At 39.0% G+C, this 19001-nt stretch overlaps 1 protein-coding gene across 1 annotated transcript; it reads right to left on the bottom strand.

Moving 5' to 3' along the window:
* Positions 1-598: 598 nt before the first annotated feature.
* Positions 599-18448, bottom strand: LOC149468008 (uncharacterized). The gene is made up of 5 exons (XM_089670917.1): positions 18317-18448; positions 11729-11902; positions 5205-5304; positions 3418-3548; positions 599-1244 (listed from the first exon to the last, which is right to left on the bottom strand). Exons 1-5 carry the CDS (start codon positions 18365-18367, stop codon positions 972-974), a joined length of 729 nt encoding a protein of 242 aa, XP_089527043.1. The 5' UTR covers positions 18368-18448; the 3' UTR covers positions 599-971.
* Between the last annotated feature and the right edge of the window lie 553 nt (positions 18449-19001).

The following is a 19001-nucleotide window of genomic DNA, read 5'->3' on the forward strand; positions in this document are numbered from 1 at the left end:
GAATAGAAAACCAGCATTCCATCAGCGCTTGCGGAGCCCCCAAATTGGGGGACAGATCCCTGAATAACACATCGCTTATGTTGTTGCAGGAGTCTGTCAGGTTTTTTTTGTTCAACCTGCTCATTGGGTGGAAAAAAAAAAACCAACACATATACCCCACTTTACTCTGGTTTACTAACAAATCTTCTGAAGTGTTTAATACTACTCTACTGATACTGGTAAGGGTATGTATTTGTGAATATCATCAAAGTGAGAAGTTTAAAATAAACCTGTTTTGGGAAGGGTGTGCTATTGCTGGCCTCTCCTAAAATGCTAGTTGCCCAGCTGTCATGATGATCCTCTTACATCAACACTTTTTGATTGAACAAATATGCTGGTAAGGACTTCTCACTTTTCTGATCTGCATATATTCTCCTGATCTGTGACACAAGGCGGTGAGTGAGCATAACAGCCAAGCAACTAGTATTTTCAGAAAGTTTAGCAATGGCAAGCTTACTTTAACAAAAGACATGGTCAAATTATGAAGGGCTGCTGGCTGTATGTAAAGGTTGTCAGCCAAACTATATTGCTCATCCAGCATGGAGAATGTGACAGCAGCTTTCTTTTTTTTTTTTTTACTTCGTAATACAGATTTCATATACTGCACAGCTGATAACATGTTGTGAATTATAAATGACAATCAGCTCACTCGTTCCCACAGTTCGATATATATTCACAGCTCTGTAAAAGTTAAACTGTATCCAGGATTATATGAAAAGAACAATTCTACATTATCTGACTATGCACATAATCCCATACCAATAATCTTTACAAGAGAAAGGTAGAAAAATCCTAATTGCATACATTAGATCATGAATATAAAACATAGTGTATAGCGCTGTAATACAAAAGTGTATGTGTGATTTTATTTTTCTGACAGTTTAGAGTAGATTGTTATCTGTGTATGTGATCTGAAACAAATCTGTAACAAACTATTTTTCTTCAGGCTCAACTTTTGGAACTCTGCCTAAGGCATAAAACTCCTCATTGGGTCGTAAGTCAGTTAAGTGAGCAATACGATTCGCCAGAGCAAAAAAGGCTGTAACCATTGCAATATCCCAGGCGTCTTCTCGGTCAAATCCATGTTCCTCTAGCTTCTGGAAATGCGTTTCAGGTATGCTTTTTGCGTTTGCAATGTCCAAGGCAAACTCTATCATGGCATGCTCTCTCTTACTTAGATCTGCTAGCTCAGGGTTAACAACCACCTAAAAGAAAAAAAACACACATTCTAAAGAAAATAATTGGTATATGGGGAAAAAGTACCTGTTCTGGGAGGAAAAACAGACACAAATCTGCAATGGACAAAATGACTGCTATATTTGTGGAATGCATCGCTTGGGAGAGAATAGTATAAATAATATATACACTGAATTCAGTACTTTTTCATATTCATAACCTTACCTTCAAGATGAACCTAGCACTTCACCCTCCCCTCAGCCAAACCCTACTGCTTACCTAACTCTGAAAATTAACACCTAAAGCAGTAGTAAAATTAATGGGGGGATAGGTTTAAGCCATAATGTGCTACTATGCACTGCATACTAGCACATTGTGTCAGACATACATTGAGAATGGATCCCTCCAGCATTGCCCCCGTCACTGCTGACAGGGATTCACCTGGTCTTCTTCATGTGCACAGGCTCTGGCCGCTTGATTGGCCGAGTCATGATGATGTTACTCCCGCACATGCACACAGGAGCCCTGGGCACGTCCCAGAGCTCTGAAGGAACGACACAGGATTGCCGTTCCTTCAGAGCATACAATGTCTTGAAAAAGTATTCATACCCTTTGAAATTGTCTACGTTTTGTTATGTTACAACCAAAACGTAACAATTTTATTGGGATTTTACATGATAGACCAACACAAAGTGGCACATAATTGTAAAGTGGAAGGAAAATGATAAATGGTTTTCAAAATTTTGTACAAATAAATATCTGAAAAGTATGGCATGCATTTGTATTCAGCCCCCTTTACTCTGATACCCCTAACTAAAATCTAGTGGAGCCAATTGCCTTCAGAAGTCACCTAATTAGTAAATAGTGTCCACCTGTGTGTAATTTAATCTCAGTATATATACAGCTGTTCTGTGAAGCCCTCAGAGGTTTGTTAGAAAACATTAGTGAACAAACCGCATCATGAAGGCCAAGGAACACACCAGACAGGTCAAGGATAAGGTTGTGGAGAAGTTTAAAGCAGAGTTAGGTTATAAAAAAATATCCCAAGCCTTGAACATCTCACAGAGCACTGTTCAATCCATCATCTGAAAATGGTAAGAGTATGGCACAACTGCAAACCTACAAAGACATGGCCGTCCACCTAAAATGACAGGCCGGGCAAGCAGAGCATTAATCAGAGAAGCAGCTAAGAGGCCAATAGTAACTCTAGAGAAGCTGCAGAGATCCACAGCTCAGGTGGGAGAATCTGTCCACAGGACAACTATTAGTCGTGTACTCCACAAATCTGGCCTTTACAGAAGAGTGGCAAGAAGAAAGCCATTGTTGAAAGAAAGCCATAAGAAGTCTTGTTTGCAGTTTGCAAGAAGCTACAGTGAAGGAAATAAGTATTTGATCCCCTGCTAATTTTGAATGTATGCCCACTCACAAAGAAACTATCAGTCTAAAAATCAAATGGTAGGTGTATTGTAACAATGAGAGACAGAATAGCAACAGAAAATGCAAAAGAAATGCATGTCTAACAAATTATGCACCGATTTGCATGTTCATGAGGGAAATAAGTATTTGATCCCCTTCACGAAACATGACTTAGTACTTGGTGGCAAATTCCTTGTTGGCAAACACAGAGGTCAGACGTTTCTTGTAGTTGACCACCAGGTTTGCACACATCTCAGGAGGGATTTTGGCCCACTCCTCTTGGCAGATCCTCTCCAAGTCATTAAGGTTTGGTGGTTGACATTCGGCAACTCGAACTTTCAGCTCCCTCCACAGATTTTCAATCGGATTAAGGTCTGAAGACTGGCTAGGCCACTCCAGGACCTTAATGTGTTTCTTCTTGAGCCACTCCTTTGTTGCCTTGGCCGTGTGTTTTGGGTCACTGTCATGCTGGAACACCCATCCATGACATTTTCAATGCCCTGGCTGGGGTGGGATTGCTGCATGCATAAGACTTTTTACTTAAGTGCTAAAACAATGCACTAAGATGAAAAACATCCTTCCTTTAAAGCCACTTTAAGACAGCACAGCAATTTTTTATACATTAATCACCCAACAATATCTCTAACCTGACCTTTGGAAACCCAAATATATTAAGCAATGAAGCTGTCAGTACTGAAAGCACAGTCCTGTGTAGATATCTTGGCACTTAAAGCTAGCGATTCATCTAATTTTGGGCATTTCTGCAAGTATTTTTTTCAGCATTACCTGGTCAGCCAGTGTTCTATTCTTTGAGTATATTCTGTGCAATGCGCTGTGAGCAGTTACACAATAAGGACACTTATTACTTGCACTTGTAGCCACAACTATGAGCTCTCTGTCCGCTTTGGTTAGGTTTCCTGCAACAGAAATAATTACTGTAATTTATATATCCTTGCTTTATAAGTAGAATATAAGGAAAATGACTGTAAAAAAAATGGTTAAATATTTAAACTTATTAATAAAGAGTGCATAGGTGGTTGGAATTCCTGGAAGGTTTTTTATTGCTTTCTGTGGCATTCTGGGAAGATTTACTCTATTTATCCTGATGATGGCCACTGTCAATAGAAGTAAAAAATGAGAGAAAATCCAAAAATTAGATTTGCCACCATAACAAGAGGTGATGGAAAAAATCTTCCAATGGGCACACTAGTTCTGGTGACAACTGTTTAAGCAGAGATTCCCCTCACTTATGGAAATTCTCTCTCCATTGCTATAGTTGAAGTGATATTGTATAAACTTTGGTTACATTTTATATTTTTGTATTAGTGGTATTGCGGTGACAATGCCTCTGGTCTGTTTGGAACACAAAGTGAAGTGGCTGTACATTGTAACTTTTGTGCTTTTTCAGTGAAGTTCCATGAGAGCACAACAAGATTTGTTTAAAGCTTATCTAAACAAAAAAACAAAACAAAAACGCAATACATTGCAGCTTACCTGTCCATAGATGTGGTGATTGCATTGCTTTTCTTTTTCTCTGATTTTTTTTTTTTTTCTTCAACTTTTTTTCACCTAGTAATCCTGAGAATAACACACTTCTTGCCTTTGGATGGTGTTTCTCGTTCTGTCTTCTGTATCTATGGAGGAGCCATAGATGTCACTCTAGGCTGCTCTCCTGATTTGGACTACAAACACATCTTCCTCTCATCTTTTTTACAAGGGGGTGGGGCATTTGTAATTTACAGAAGATAGTTCAGAGGTTGTTTGTGATTTCAGTTCAATTTGCAGGAAAGACACTGCATTTTTTGGTTAGATTTTTTTTTTCCTGTATTTGCTAAAAATGTCTCCTAGCCTGAAAAATTAAAGCATATGAAACCACCACATCTACTGTAAGTATTAATGAGTGGCAGTATATAAAGCTCTTCTTGAATTTAAATATCCTTTTAGTAAATTGAATATAGTGAGGCAAAATACCAAAACATACAGAAATATAGATTTTGGGTTTAGGTTTTAAATTTTCACAAATACACAATTAAGTCGAAGGTTTTTTTTTTATATATACATTTTAGTGTTAAATTATGACCCTGTATTGAAACGGCACCACCATATTATTTAAATACTTGTAGATAACAGTTGTGTATGGGGAGAAAATATGACTTCAACCAAATTGTTTCCTGCTTAAAATTTTGAGTGAGCTGGAAAATTAAGTTACACAATGACCATATATGAAAACTTTTTGGTTATTCATGCAATATTCCTTTGGTCTCCTCACATTGATCATTCATTGCATAGATACTGAATGATCATAAGGAGATCATGAAGAAATTGGCAGTATGCTTATATGGCCATTCTCAAATTAAAATTGAGTCACTCATCTGCTTCATGCATCAGTAACTTTAAAGACCCTTATTTATAAAATTTTCTGAAATATGAGTGCTGTCTAACACGTAAGTAGATTCAAGTATTCTCTGGAAAACAGTTGAATAAAATATGAATCCTTGTGTGGAGGCAATACAAGCAATTGTTACTGTGACATTCTAAGACCCCATACATTTAACCAGTGCATTTGTATTTACCAGTTTCCTTGTTCATAATGACATCATAATAGGCAAAAAATGCTCTGAATTCACTTGGTCGATGAGCCAGTACTTTGAAAACATTTGGTAGAAATCCACCCTGCAATAAAAAAAATATTGGAAATGGTTGGTATCAAAAGTACCAAAGCATAGTGTGATTTTTTTTTTGCATATGCAGAGGTTAAGAAAAACGAGAAACTTGTTTATGAGCAGTCATATAAAACAAGGATGCTGCCATTCTGAAGGCTAGTAACTTGTGTCAGAACCAGCTTCAAATGGGAGAGCATTTAGGTCACAGTCACTCAAATTTTTTTAAGGGCTTTTCTTGCCCACTTTTATAAAAAAAAAAAAGTTCAAAAAATCAAATGGTTTTCCCTTGCAGGGGTTTTTCAGCATTTTGCAACCACAAAACAAATTAAACAATCGCCTCCTGTGCTGGCGCCCACCTGTTGTCTAATTCTACTAAATGCTCTGCTTTGCTCTGATTGTATTCTATGGGCAACACTTATGCATTCCTTTCCTACAGTTTTTTACTTTCTTCAGCCATGTACCATGCTCATGCCCTTTACAATCGTTGGGTTGACCATGTGATTCCTCTGTGATCTCTAGGATTTCGGATTTTGTCATGCTTGAGGTGATTGTAGCCGTATTAGTGCATTTGCTACAGAAACAATTGAGTACTGTCCGTGATACTTTTTTTATTTGCACTAACATACAATTTTGAGGACAAGCTTTCGGGGTGTGTCCCCTTCTTCAAAGTACTGCTTGGACTTTGAAGAAGGGGACATACCCCGAAAGCTTGTCCTCAAAATTGTATGTTAGTGCAAATAAAAAAACGTATCACGGACAGTACTCAATTGGATTTTGTCATGAAACTATCCCTGACAAAAACACCTTCTCTGAGCATGAAACTGTCATTTACTCTGCCAATAAAAAGGTATTCAACTCTCCATGGTTTTTCTTTTGAACAAGTTATGAACTACAACATTGTCTCCAGCATTTAGAACACGATTTCAACTTTTAATCAAAAGTGAACTTATTTGTGTATGTGTTTTGCACATATTGTCGCCTTGTAGGCCACAATAGGACACACTTACCTCTTGTTTACAGTGGATATAAAAAGTCTACACACCCCTGTTAAAATGTCAGGTTTCTGTGAAGTAAATAAATGAGACAAAAGATAAAATCATTTAAAAAGGTGGAAAAAGTTCTGAAATGTGCTCTATAAACTATACAACTCAATTGCAAAACAAACCAATCTTTTTTGGGGGGGAGTAAACAAACTAAAATAATGTGGTTGCATAAGTGTGCACACCCTCTTATAACTGGGGATGTAGCTGTGTTCAATGGATGTCCCTCCAAAATTGATGAAAAGACAAGAAGAAAACTGGTCTGGGAGGCTGTCAAGAGGCCTACAGCAACATTAAAAGAGCTGCAGGAATATCTGGCAAGTACTGGCTGTGTGGTACATGTGACAACAATCTCCCGTATACTTCATATTTCTGGGCTATGGGGTAGAGTGGCAAGACAGAAACTTTTTTTTCTTAAGAAAACCATCCAAGCCCGGCTAAATTCTGCAAAAACACATCTGAAGTCTCCCAACAGCATGTGAAAAAAGTTTTTTATGGTCTGATGAAATCAAGGTTAAACGTTTTGGCCATAATTCCAAAAGATATGTTTGGCGCAAAAACAACACTGCACATCACCAAAAGAACACCATACCCACAGTGAAGCATGGTGGTGGCAGTATCATGCTTTTGGGCCGTTTTTCTTCAACTAGAACTGGGGCCTTAGTCAAGGTAGAGGGAATTATGAACAGTTCCAAATACCAGTCAATATTGGCACAAAACCTTCAGGCTTCTGCTAGAAAGATGAACATGAAGAGGAGCTTCATCTTTCAGCATGACAATGACCCAAAGCATAAATCCAAATCAACAGGAATGACTTCACCAGAAGAAGATTAAAGTTTTGGAATGGCCCAGTCAAAGCCCAGACCTGAATCCAATCGAAAATCTATGGGTTGATCTGATGAGGGCTGTGCACAGGAGATGCACAAGATATACCATGCTGATAGACTCATACCCAAAAAGACTGAATGCTGTAGCAAAATTAAAAGGTGCTTTAACAAAGTATTAATTTAAGGGTGTGCACACTTATGCAACCATATTATTTTAGTTTTTTATTTTTACTTCCCATCACCTAAAAGATTTCATTTTGTTGTTCAACTGAGCTTTACAGTTTATAGGTTACATTAATGGTGGAAAAAATTCTGACATTATTATCTTTGTCTAATTTTTTTACATCACAGGAACCTGACATTTTAACAGGGGTGTGTAGACTTTTTATATCCATTATGTCTACGACAATGGCTGCCTAGAGAATAGAAAATCCCTTAAGATGATGATAGATGGTAAAAGAACAGGTGGTAATAGATTGATAGTCCCTGAGTTTTTATTCCTAATTTAGCGGTCAAGGTCTAGATGTGCATCTGACATTTTGGGAATATCTCTGGGAACAACACAAGCCACTTCTAATTTGTATCTTAATTTTTTTTTTTATTATTTATAGTGACATAAAATACATCAAATAAATAAGTCAGCCCAACAGAAGCACCACAGTAAGGCTGGTCATACAAGATTCCTTTTTTTTTTCCTTCATTCAACCAGCGGGTTGAACGAAAAAAAAAAAAAAAAAAAAAAAAAAAAAAAATCAGTCGATTTCCCATCCACACATCTGAGGCGGATGGGGTATTCTTTCCTGCTGTGGTATTGTATTCTGACAGAGGGAACACTTCCCTGCTGTCAGAATATAATGATCAGCATTGCCAGCTATAGCTGTGGCATTGACCATTCGGTTGTGCAGAAGCTGATCGGCTGATTCGGCTGGTCGATGCTAAACCAGATGAATGTATGGTGCGACTTTAGTCCAAACTCAGCATGCAATGTCCTGCAAAAGGTAATATGAGTGAAGAAAGCAACACTCAAAAGGCCATAAAATTGCAACAAGAAATCTGAAGAATTTGCTCCAAATGATACCACAGGCAGAGGCTGCCATCAAATTGTGGAAGACATGAGGGTCAACAGGGACATAAGTCGCTGGCAGGGGGTATCACCTTACGGCTCCCCGAAAAGTATTATATTTATAATGAGGTAGGCAGAAAGGTAGGATAGAAATGAAAATGGGGAGAAAAGAGGGAGTGAAAAAAAAAAATGAAAAGGGGGGGGGGGGGGGGGGGGGTACATGTCCTAACAAGCCAACAATTCCTCTGGCTAATAAAGACTAGATTCAAGAAATTCTTTATACTTCTAAGAGAAAGTGAACTGGGTCCAGTAGAACCACGTCTTGCTGAAGCAGACTTCCTGTTTTCTCATGGAGGAGGTGAGGTCCTCCATGCACATATTATTGTTTACCATTCTAATGGACTCATGTATCCTAATTGTAGCCTACTTAATAATACAAGTGTTAAACTATACACTTCCCAAATCAATGCAATACTCAAGAGTTGTATGGCTTACAGATATCTGCCAATGTATGGGCACATTTACTGTATCTCATCAAATATAAGAAATCCCATATTTTGGAATGTACAAACAACGCTTGTTTTCATTTGTGACTTCAGCTCTTGCTCCAGGACAAGTAATAGGACTGTAGAAGGGATGCATTCTCAGTACTACAATAGAAACTCCCAACAGACTTAGGCTACTTTCACAATGAGGAGTTTTTGAAGTGTTTTTGTGTTAAAAAAAAGTGCCTGAAAAGCTCAAGAAAAATGCTTCCCTATGTATATCAATGTATGTTTTCACACTGAGTCGTTGCACTTGCGGTGCGGTGTAAAAACTACTGCTTACAGCATCTTTGGGGCATGTTTGGCGAGTTAAAAAAAAAAAAAAAGCCCCAAAAATGCCTCTTCTCATTGAAATCAATGGAAAAATGTCTGAAAAAAAATTGCCTGAAAAGTGCCTCAAAAATGCCTCTAAAAAGCGTTTTTGGTGCAGTTTTTAAATTACGTGTCCTTTAAAAAATGCTCAGAAAGCATGGTAAAAACACAGTAAAAATGCCTACGTATTTTTTCTTGGTTTTTTGTGGCAGATCAGTGTGAAATTAGCCTAATAAACAGCATTTGAGAGAAGTACAGGGAACGGGACTGGAACTATCTTGTTACAGGAAGATCCCCTATTTCTCCTTGGTAGTAGAATCACACCAGCACCTAGGCTGCACCCACCTGCATCCATATCATTGACCTGTTAAGGGGATGGTCTGCCATCAGAGAAGGAACCAGTCATATGCACCACGAATTCTAGAAGGGAAAACTCCACTGCCACTGTGGAGAGATCAAGTGGATCCTTGAATGCAGGGCTCCGGCCCACTGTCCTAGTAGTATCTTTGAGGGCCACAAGCAGAGCCACAATAGGTATAAACTTCATCCTCCCTAAATGAAAACAAGTCTAGTAAGTGTCTGGGAAGTGTCAAGGGAACATCAAGGTATCCAATCCCCATAGAAGAAGACTTTAAAGAGTGGATGCAATGGACAGACCTTCAAAGCTGTAGGAACTCTGAATGACCCAGGACTGGAAACAGCAAGACTGGTGCACGCTGCAAACAACCACTAAATTCAGGAGAAATATCAGAAGACTGCAACTCGTCGTGGAAATATATATCAGGTAGAGATAGGGGTAATTCAGAATCATAGAAAGAAATAGCTGCAACTGATAGTTCAGAAGCCTCTAGGACCATGGACAGATCAGCTTTAGAAACTGCACAAGGATGTGCTTAAAGCATATGCAGTCAGAACCCAGGGACTGAGTGAACTGGTCTTGAATAACTAGTAGAAACCCTGGCTCCACCTGGAAGAGCTAGGGAGGACTCTAACCAGCAGGGAACCAGGTTCAACATGTTGTTCCTTCAGAGGGTATGGAAGAAACCGAGAGTGTGTGAGCTGGAGTCACCAAATACTGCAGGGCTGTCACTTCTATGTCTAGACAGAGACATGTTACCACACAGTGTTAGGACAAGTCAAGCTCAGGTATGAGGCATGGTAGCAGGGGAGTGTCAGATCGCCAGAAGTGACCATGGTCACTGTAGCTGGGCAGCAGGAATGAACCAAGGATCTAAGTTCAATATGGCTCTTTGAAAAGCAGGAGCAGCAGTAGACAGATGCTTGCCTAATGCTGAAAGGAGATCAAAAGGAGAATAGAGGGGATGCAACACTCCAATGGGTGACTTCATCTCTCAGCACTAACCCTTTCCATGGTAAGAACTGGCAGTAATTAGACAAATGTGTCCAGCAATCCAAACGAATAAGGTAGCTTTCAGTGCTGTGCCTGAATGAACAGAGTGAGTGAGTAGAGATAGGGCAAGTGCTGAGGCAATGCCAATAGTTCTTTTCCTGGAAAGCACTCTGTGGCTAACTTGTTACCAGAACAGGGTCAGGAAAGCACCTTATGCGGAACCCAGTGCTTGAAGGTCACTTTCAGGCTACTAATCCAGAAGGGTCTGGTCGTTGCAATCCAAAAGCCAGGCTGAGGAAAGGCCACTTTGGATAGATGCAATCGTAGAAATCACCTCTAGCAGCAATGTCGAAAATAGTGTTGATTGAAGGAAAAAATAAATAAATAAAAGCTAGCCAAAAATAGTTTTTAAGACCCTTCCAGCAGACCTGAGGGAAAAATTGACCATCCATCTAGGGCACTAAAAACAAACGAAGCATTGGGTGGGTGAGTATTACAGCAAAATATGCTTTTTTATAGCATAATCAGCTATTCTTTTTTATTTTTGGCAGTAGTTCTGCTTTAAAGATTAGTCATAAAAAGATAACTGAATTTATCTATATGCTTTATGATAGATGTACTGCTTTATAATAGTGGAACAGGTAATATTAAATCCTCCAAAGTTATAATATATTTTAAATCTTTAAGTAGTCCTATTTATTTTTTTTAAATAAAATAATAAACATGTTATACTTATCTGCTGTATGCAATGGTATTGCACAGAGCGGCCCTCATCCTCCTGTGGTCCCGTGTCAGCACCCTTAGCTCCCTTTCTCCATCTGTCCCCATTGCTCTGGAGGCAGACATGCCAGCGTGACCCTGAGCCGGGCTGTGTGCATCTTTTGACACACAGCATGGCTTAGTCCCGCCCCCCATTTTCTCCTCATAGCATATGATTGACAGCAGCGGGAGTAAATGGCTCCCACAGCTGCCTCAGTTCCTGTGAGTAGAGAGAGAGAAGAGATGCAGATGGTCACAGAGGTGGATTGACTGAGGATCCAGGAGGAAGTATTTAGGAAGGTGAGGATGCAAAGCAAGCTGTAAAATGTTTTTCCCTTAATGCAGGTAATCTGGGGATCAGCCAGCTGAGGAAACCACTGTCAATTAAGAGAGGGGACATGGCTACAAACCAATCATGGAAAATACATGGACATTGTTTAAGGTTCAAACACTTAAGAATTTTCTGAAATTGCTTTTAAAAATGTTCTTATAATTTGATCTGCTGATACTCCAACTCTAGTAGACACATTCACAAACCTTTTTCTCAACTTCTTCCATTAGTTCTACTATATCATATGGCAAGTCTTTTTTGTAAGGCACAGGGTAGCGGCTGATTGGTCTGGGTGAGTCTGAGTCAGTTCCATATCCTTTTCTTCCCAAGACTGCTCTAGGTAATCCCAAATTCCCATGAGAAATCTTTACTCGAAAGTTCTGAAAAACATTTAGAGAACATATACATTTTTATTTTATTTAGTGTAATCAGACTAAAATATGTGGGTTTTTAAAAAAAAAAGACCTACAATCTCAATATAACATGCTATACTACAAACATAATCCTTGAGTATAATTAAAGATACGGAGACAGCATGCAAATGTATTCTCCTTTCCTAATCATGGTTGATTTAAAGTGTTTTTTTAGTTGGGTTAATATTAAAAATTGCACGAAAAATATTATATACTCCTAATATCAATAAATCATAGTTCTTTAGGCTCTTTTACATGCTTTCCTGTTTCTGCCATCTTGTAAAAAGCCTGCTCAACAGCTAAAGCTTAAATTTAAGTATAACTAAAAGCAAAACTTTTTTTTTTTTTTTTTTAGTTTTGGATGGAGTGGACAAGGAATAGTACACCTATTAGGTTTTTATTGCTGTCTGCGCCCCCTATAGGGAGTTTCACCCTCTCTATTCATCCTATGTACTGCTATCATTAAAAGTAAAGGAAAATCCAAAATTTTGGGTTGTCCCCAGAACACTAGTGACCAGGGGAACCACCAAGGGATTCCCTTATTTGCAGGGATCTCCCCAATGGGACACAGATGGCAAAAACGCAGCTGCTCCTGAATGAGCTGGCAGTAGTTTTTTTCTGCCTCTAAATGCCTGTAAACACCTATGTGTACATGGACACAGTCTAACATAAAGGGGTGTTTAGAGGCAGAAAAAAAGAAAACAAAAAAATCCCCAAAAGCTACAAAAAGCGGTGTCTATCACCTAGTATGCATGAGGCCTTATAATTGGATGGATAACAGCACTGCTATATAAACAGCACTTCTGTGCCTTTACATCTTCTCCTGTGAGAGCCAAGCTCTGTATATACAATGAGAGTATTGGACAATTGTCTGTTTTTTTTTGCATGCTAGTCTCATACCAAAAATGAAGAGGTTACTCAAAGTTCTGAAAATTCTTGTATGACAGAATAAAAATTTGGTAGTCATCTAATGTATTGTATCTGTATTGTATTGTCAGATAAACTGTACTGATTAAATTAAAATTGCGCGATCTGGTATCATGCAAGAAATATTTTTTGTGCTTGTTCCTTCTATTAATTTTGGACGAAAGCGGTGTACTATTGATCAGATTAGCGTACAATCACATTGAAATCGGTATTTTTCTTATGATTTTCTGATTGTGTACTGGGCTTTACAAAGAGGTCCTGTGTGCATGAGAGCTTATTGTAGCACTGACTACTCATTCCAATTCAAAACAATAACCAGTCTTCAAGAAGCCTTTTACTTTAAAGTTCTGGGCTTTATATATACACATACATACAGTTGTGTTCAAAATAATAGCAGTCAGACATCACTAACCTGATCAATCACTGTTTTTGGTAGAAATGATATTTCTACATGGCAAATAATTTACTAGCAGGTGTAGTAGAGTAATAGAAATCCAACAGACCCAACAGTCATGACATGCATGCTGCTGATTCTGTGTAATTGAATCACTAATTGAAAGGGGCATGTTCAAAATAATAGCAGTGTGGAGTTATATTAGTGAAGTCATTCATTCTTTGAAAAACAGGTGGCAATTATTGCCCTTATATAAGGAAGGAAGGCATCAAATGTTGTACATGCTGGTTACAGTGCATTTCTCTCTGAAATTCTGAGGAAAATAGGTTGTTCCAGACATTGTTCAGAAGAACAGCGTACCTTGATTAAAAAGTTGATTGGAGAGGGGAAAACATATAAAGAAGTGCAGAAAATGATAGGCTGTTCAGCTAAAATGATTGCAAATGCTTTAAAATGGCAACCAAAACCTGAAAGACGTGGAAGAAAGTGAAAAACTACCATTCGAATGGATAGAAGAATAGCCAAAATGGCAAGGACTCAGCCAACAATCAGCTCCAGGAAGATCAAAGAAGGTGTAAAGTTACCTGTGAGTACTGTTACAATTAGAAGACGCCTATGTGAAGCCAAGCTATCTGCAAGAAGCCCCCGCAAAGTCCCACTGTTGAAAAAAAAGACATGCTGAAGAGGTTACAATTTGCCAAAGAGCACATTGACTGGCCTAAAGAGAAATGGCGCAACATTTTGTGGACTGATGAAAGTAAGATTGTTCTTTTTGGGTCTAGTGGCCGGAGACAGTTTGTCAGACGACCCCCAAACACTGAATTCAAGCCACAGTACACTGTGAAGACAGTGAAGCATGGTTGTGCAAGCATCATGATATGGGGATGTTTCTCATACTACGGTGTTGGGCCTATTTATCGCATACCAGGGATCATGGATCAGTTTGAATACATCAGAATACTTGAAGAGGTCATGCTGCCGTATGCTGAAGAGGAAATGCCCTTGTAATGGGTGTTCCAACAAGAAAACAACCCCAAACACACCAGTAAACGTGCAACATCTTGGTTCCAGACCAACAAGATTGACGTTATGGAGTGGCCAACCCAATCCCCGGATCTTAATCCAATAGAAAACTTGTGGGGTGACAGAAAAAAATGCAGTTTCTGTGGCAAAACCAAGAAATAGAGAAGAACTGTGGAATGTAGTCCAATCATCCTGGGCTGGAATACCTGTTCACAGGTGCCAGAAGTTGGTTGACTCCATGCAACACAGATGTACAGCAGTTCTCAGAAACAGTGCTTATACAACTAAATATTAATTAAGTGATTCAAAGGAAAGCAAAATCTTCAAACATTTTTCAGTTTATATAGTGAATGTTTGAGTTTGTAAAGAAGAATACAAACACTGCTATTTTTTTGAACAGTCTAATATTCACTTTTCTTCAATTTTTGTTTAGAGGAACAACACAAATTTGATATATTTTTCTTCATATTTTGATTTGGAATAGAATGTGTAACGTTCCCAATGCATTTGTGTGTATGGAAATAAAAGCTATTAGAAGGATTTTGAGCTTTATTCACTTTTTTCAACACACTGCTATTATTTTGAACACAACTGTATATGCACATACACTATCTCACAGAAGTGAGTACACCCCTCACATTTTTGTAAATATTTTATTATATTTTTTCAGGTGACAACACTTTGCTACAATGTAAAGTAGTGAGTGGACAGCTTGTATAAGGGTAAATTTTCTGTCCCTTCAAAATAACTCAACACACAGCCATTAATGTCTAAGGTGTGTTTGGGGTCATTATCATGATGGAATACTGTCCTGTGGCCCAGTCTCCAAAGGGAGGGGATCATGCTCTGCTTCAGTATGTCACAGTACCTGTTGGCATTCATGGTTCCCTCAATGAACTGTAGCTCCCCAGTGCCGGCAGCACTCATGCAGCCCCAGACCATGACACTCCCACCACCATGCTTGACTGTAGGCAAGACACACTTGTCTTTGTACTCCTCACCTGGTTGCACCATACACAATTGACAACATCTTAACCAAATACGTTTATCTTGGTCTCATCAGACCACAAGACATGGTTCCAATAATCCATGGCTGTAATGCCTATGAAATGTGTTGGCCTTGGACCCTTTGTTTCTTGAGTAATTTTTACAATAAAAGCATCATTGCCCAGGAGCATGAGAAGTGACTGATGTCATTTCTCTAGGCCCAAGGAACAAGATATCAGACTGTTTAAATTAGATAAGAACTTGTTTGTGCAATTAAAGGTATCCACTTGCCTGAGGGGTGTACTCACTTCTGTGAGATAGTGAGTGTAAATATATATATATATATATATATATATATATATATATATGCCAAGAACTTTAAAGTAAAGGGCTCCTTGAAGACTGGTTATTGTTTTAAATTGGAATGAGTGGTCAGTGCTACAATAAGCTCTCATGCACACAGGACCTCTTTGTAAAGCCCAGTACACAATCAGAAAATCATACAAAAAAAATACAGCTTTCGATGTGATCGTACGCTAATCTGATCAATAGTACACCGCTTTCGTCCAAAATCAATAGAAGGAACAAGCACAAAAAATATTTCTTGCATGATACCAGACCGCGCAATTTTAATTTAATCAGTATAGATTTCGTCTGAAAATACAATACATTACTACCAAATTTTTACTCGGTCATACAAGAATTTTCAGAACTTGAGTAACCTCTTCATTTTGGGGGGGGGGGTGTGAGAGAGACAGACATTCTTCCAAAGAAAGATTAATAATAATTACCCATTCTTCCATCTTTACCTCAGATCTTTGCACTCTTGATGAGCTCAGCTGGTTGAAGATCTTAACCTCTAGACGCCGAGCGCACATAAATATGCGGCCTCTCGGCGTCTGGGCCTGGATGCCGAGTGGCCGCATATTTGCGTACCACTTGAAGATATATATGTGCTGACAGCACACTGTACAGAACTGTACGGCACTTTGCAACGCCATGAGTGAAGTGTACTTTTGTTAAAGTTTGTACGCCCCCCCCCCCAGCAGCTGTCCATTCTATTGTGAATTCGCCCTAAAACAGACATGAAAAGTCCATTTTTACATCAGCCACCACTTGACCCACATGGAGCTTCCGATGAGGTCTGCCTGAAAAACAGACAAGCGGACCTATTCAGAAAGCCCATGTGAAAGGGACCCTGCAGGGACCCTGCTGCTATTGTACAAAACTTGAAAGAAATAAAAAATGGTACTTACCTGTCCTGCCACTGATCTTCACTCTCTTGAAGATCTAACCATGCTGAGTTTTCTTTGGCATTCAACAGTGTCGAATGCCTGGCTTAATGCCGTGCTTTGCGGTTCCTTCTGTTGGTCCCTAGGTTACTATTCTGTCCTGCAGTGAAGATGGAACTATAGAGGACAGCAGGGAACCAGACATAACATCCAGAAGAATACTCAAATAAAAGGTTTCTTTTTGTCGAATAGTGGAGGACTAGAACCCCTGGCAGTTTCTATTACAAGTTCTCTCCCCTGTCTGGTGAAGCCGGAACAGAAAGTAAGGGCAAATCTCCCTAACGGAGCCCTGAAGAGCAGCAAAACCCAACAAGAGTTTCTTTCCCCATTTTCCCCATCTAAAACTATTAAAATATTTTTGGTAAAACAATATATCACAATTAAAAATATTATGTGAAATGTGCATCAATAAAACCATCCCACATGCAAGAAAAAAAAAGTGTACAATCCAAACGCACATGTTCCTGCGTTAAAAATGGCTGTGTGTATAAGTGGGTGCTGCAGCGACCGTCGGCTGGAACTGAACAGAATCAGCAAGGGAGAATGTCACCAGCACACCGAGGATCACCAATATGGGTCCAAAAGTTTTAATGAACGATCACATAGTTACAGCAAGGCAACGTTTCAGAATCTCGCAGGACCCCTTCATCAGGCATATGACCAAGCCTGATGAAGGGGTCCTGCGAGACTCCAAAACGTTGCCTTGATGTAACTATGTGATCGTTCATTAAAACTTTTAGATCCATATTGGTGATCCTCGGTGTGCTGGTGACATTTTCCCTTACATGCAAGAAAAAGTCTCTTTGACAACCTAATTAACTCCTCCCCAAATTGTGCATCCACAAACTTAAACGGTGTACAATAAAGTTTTCCTCCACGTTTGTGCACTCACCTTGAATTTATGACTCACTTTTCTTGGATGTAGGTTGGTTTTATTAATGCACATTTCAAAATATATATTTAATTGTGATAAATGGTTTTGGTCTGTATATAAGTAATGAGTCAGTAAGTGGATTTTAAAGGTATATGAAATAGCACTGCACTATTTTTGTTTTTTCAAGTTGTTTTGTGTTCACATAAGAGTGGCATAAAGTGTGGGAAGCTACTATTGTTTTTTAGATAGCTTTTGATCATGGCATAGCAGTGCAAAGGTCTTTTTTTTGTTATTCTGTGCGTGCTGCTGTGTGATTTGTAGAGGGGCTGCAATGCAATATTTATTCTTTTTATTTATCTTTATTGAAAGGCCACAAAGAGACACTTCCATCAAATCTCTGTACCGTAGGGTAATGTGATGTGCTGCAGGGACACGAGGTGAGGTGTGTTGCGCTGTCCTAAAGTGCAGACCTATTGCATTTTTATGTGGCAAACTATAATGCAGCATTTTGGTGTGAACAGGATATATAGAAGGCAATTGTTTGCTTTGTGCCTTTGCAATGATCTGTGCAAATCAGTACAGCACAAGAGCCGGTATAACCTAGCCCTAAAGAAAGTTTCTCGCCAGGGTCAGTGTCTTATATACAGATGCATATTTCAAAATATGAGATACTTCAGCAGGTTATAGGTGTATCTTTACATTCACAGTGGAAAAATACTGTCAATTTTGTACATACACGTTTCTGAGAAGTGTAGCTGTTGAAGACATGTGTTGTGTTGTAGGTTTTCTAGGTGCTACAAATCTTACATAACTATCATCCTAAAATAGTGTCCTGCAGCAAAAGCTGATTGTAGGCAGTAGTGTCAGGTGCCCTGTGTACTCACAGCAGAGAGGCTGAACCTGCCAAGCTTCATTAGACTGCTGATTACTCTCATGGTGATATGATCCAGTCCTCTCTCCCAGCCTGTCTGCTCAGATAGTGTTTCCTAGTTCAGGGTCACGCAGCTGAATCCCTCCTCCACTGCATACACTATATCCTCCCTGCTATGCTGCGCACACCCACACAAACTGCTTTCTCACTGGCTCTGCCTTACATTTTGCTTTTCAACAGCAAATCCCTCCATTTTTCTGTACCATAGTTACATATTACTTTCCATTTGCAGAGTAGCAAATCATTCCCTTTTTCTGTTTTTTCAAGTTGCCACATTTTAACAATTGTTTATATATTTCACTATTCTTTTTTTTTTTTTTTTCAAATCGGTAAAAGTCTTTATTTGGACTAAATTTCTTTACGGGTAAAAAACAAAATGAGAAAGATGAGCTAACACCAATTATCCTGGTTACCCCTGCAGATCCCATTGCACATACAGATCATGGTGCCCCGTGCTGCAAGTGTAGCAGTCCGTACACTTAAAGTGTTACTAATCCCACAACAGTAAAATCAGTCTGTATATGCAGTAAATCATGCTTGTTATACTCACTGTACAGTTGCAAGAAAAAGTATGTGAACCCCTTGGGATTACGTGGAGTTTTGCATGAATTGGACATAAAATGTGCTCTGAACGTCAT

The sequence above is a fragment of the Staurois parvus genome, unplaced genomic scaffold, assembly GCF_062004578.1.
Source record: "Staurois parvus isolate SC_StPar_1 unplaced genomic scaffold, SC_StPar_1.0 ptg000096l, whole genome shotgun sequence".
Taxonomy (NCBI): Eukaryota; Metazoa; Chordata; class Amphibia; order Anura; family Ranidae; genus Staurois; species Staurois parvus.

Bases quoted from the DNA above. Each gene is read 5' to 3' on its own strand.
- LOC149468008 (XM_089670917.1), bottom strand. From the start codon at position 18,367: ATGAGAGTAATCAGCAGTCTAATGAAGCTTGGCAGGTTCAGCCTCTCT. The intron at 11,903-18,316 runs GTGAGTACACAG...AATGTTTTTCAG, and splicing joins GCAGGTTCAGCCTCTCTGCT to AACTTTCGAGTAAAGATTTC. The intron at 3,549-5,204 runs GTAAATACAAAT...TTTCTGTTGCAG, and splicing joins CATTATGAACAAGGAAACTG to GAAACCTAACCAAAGCGGAC.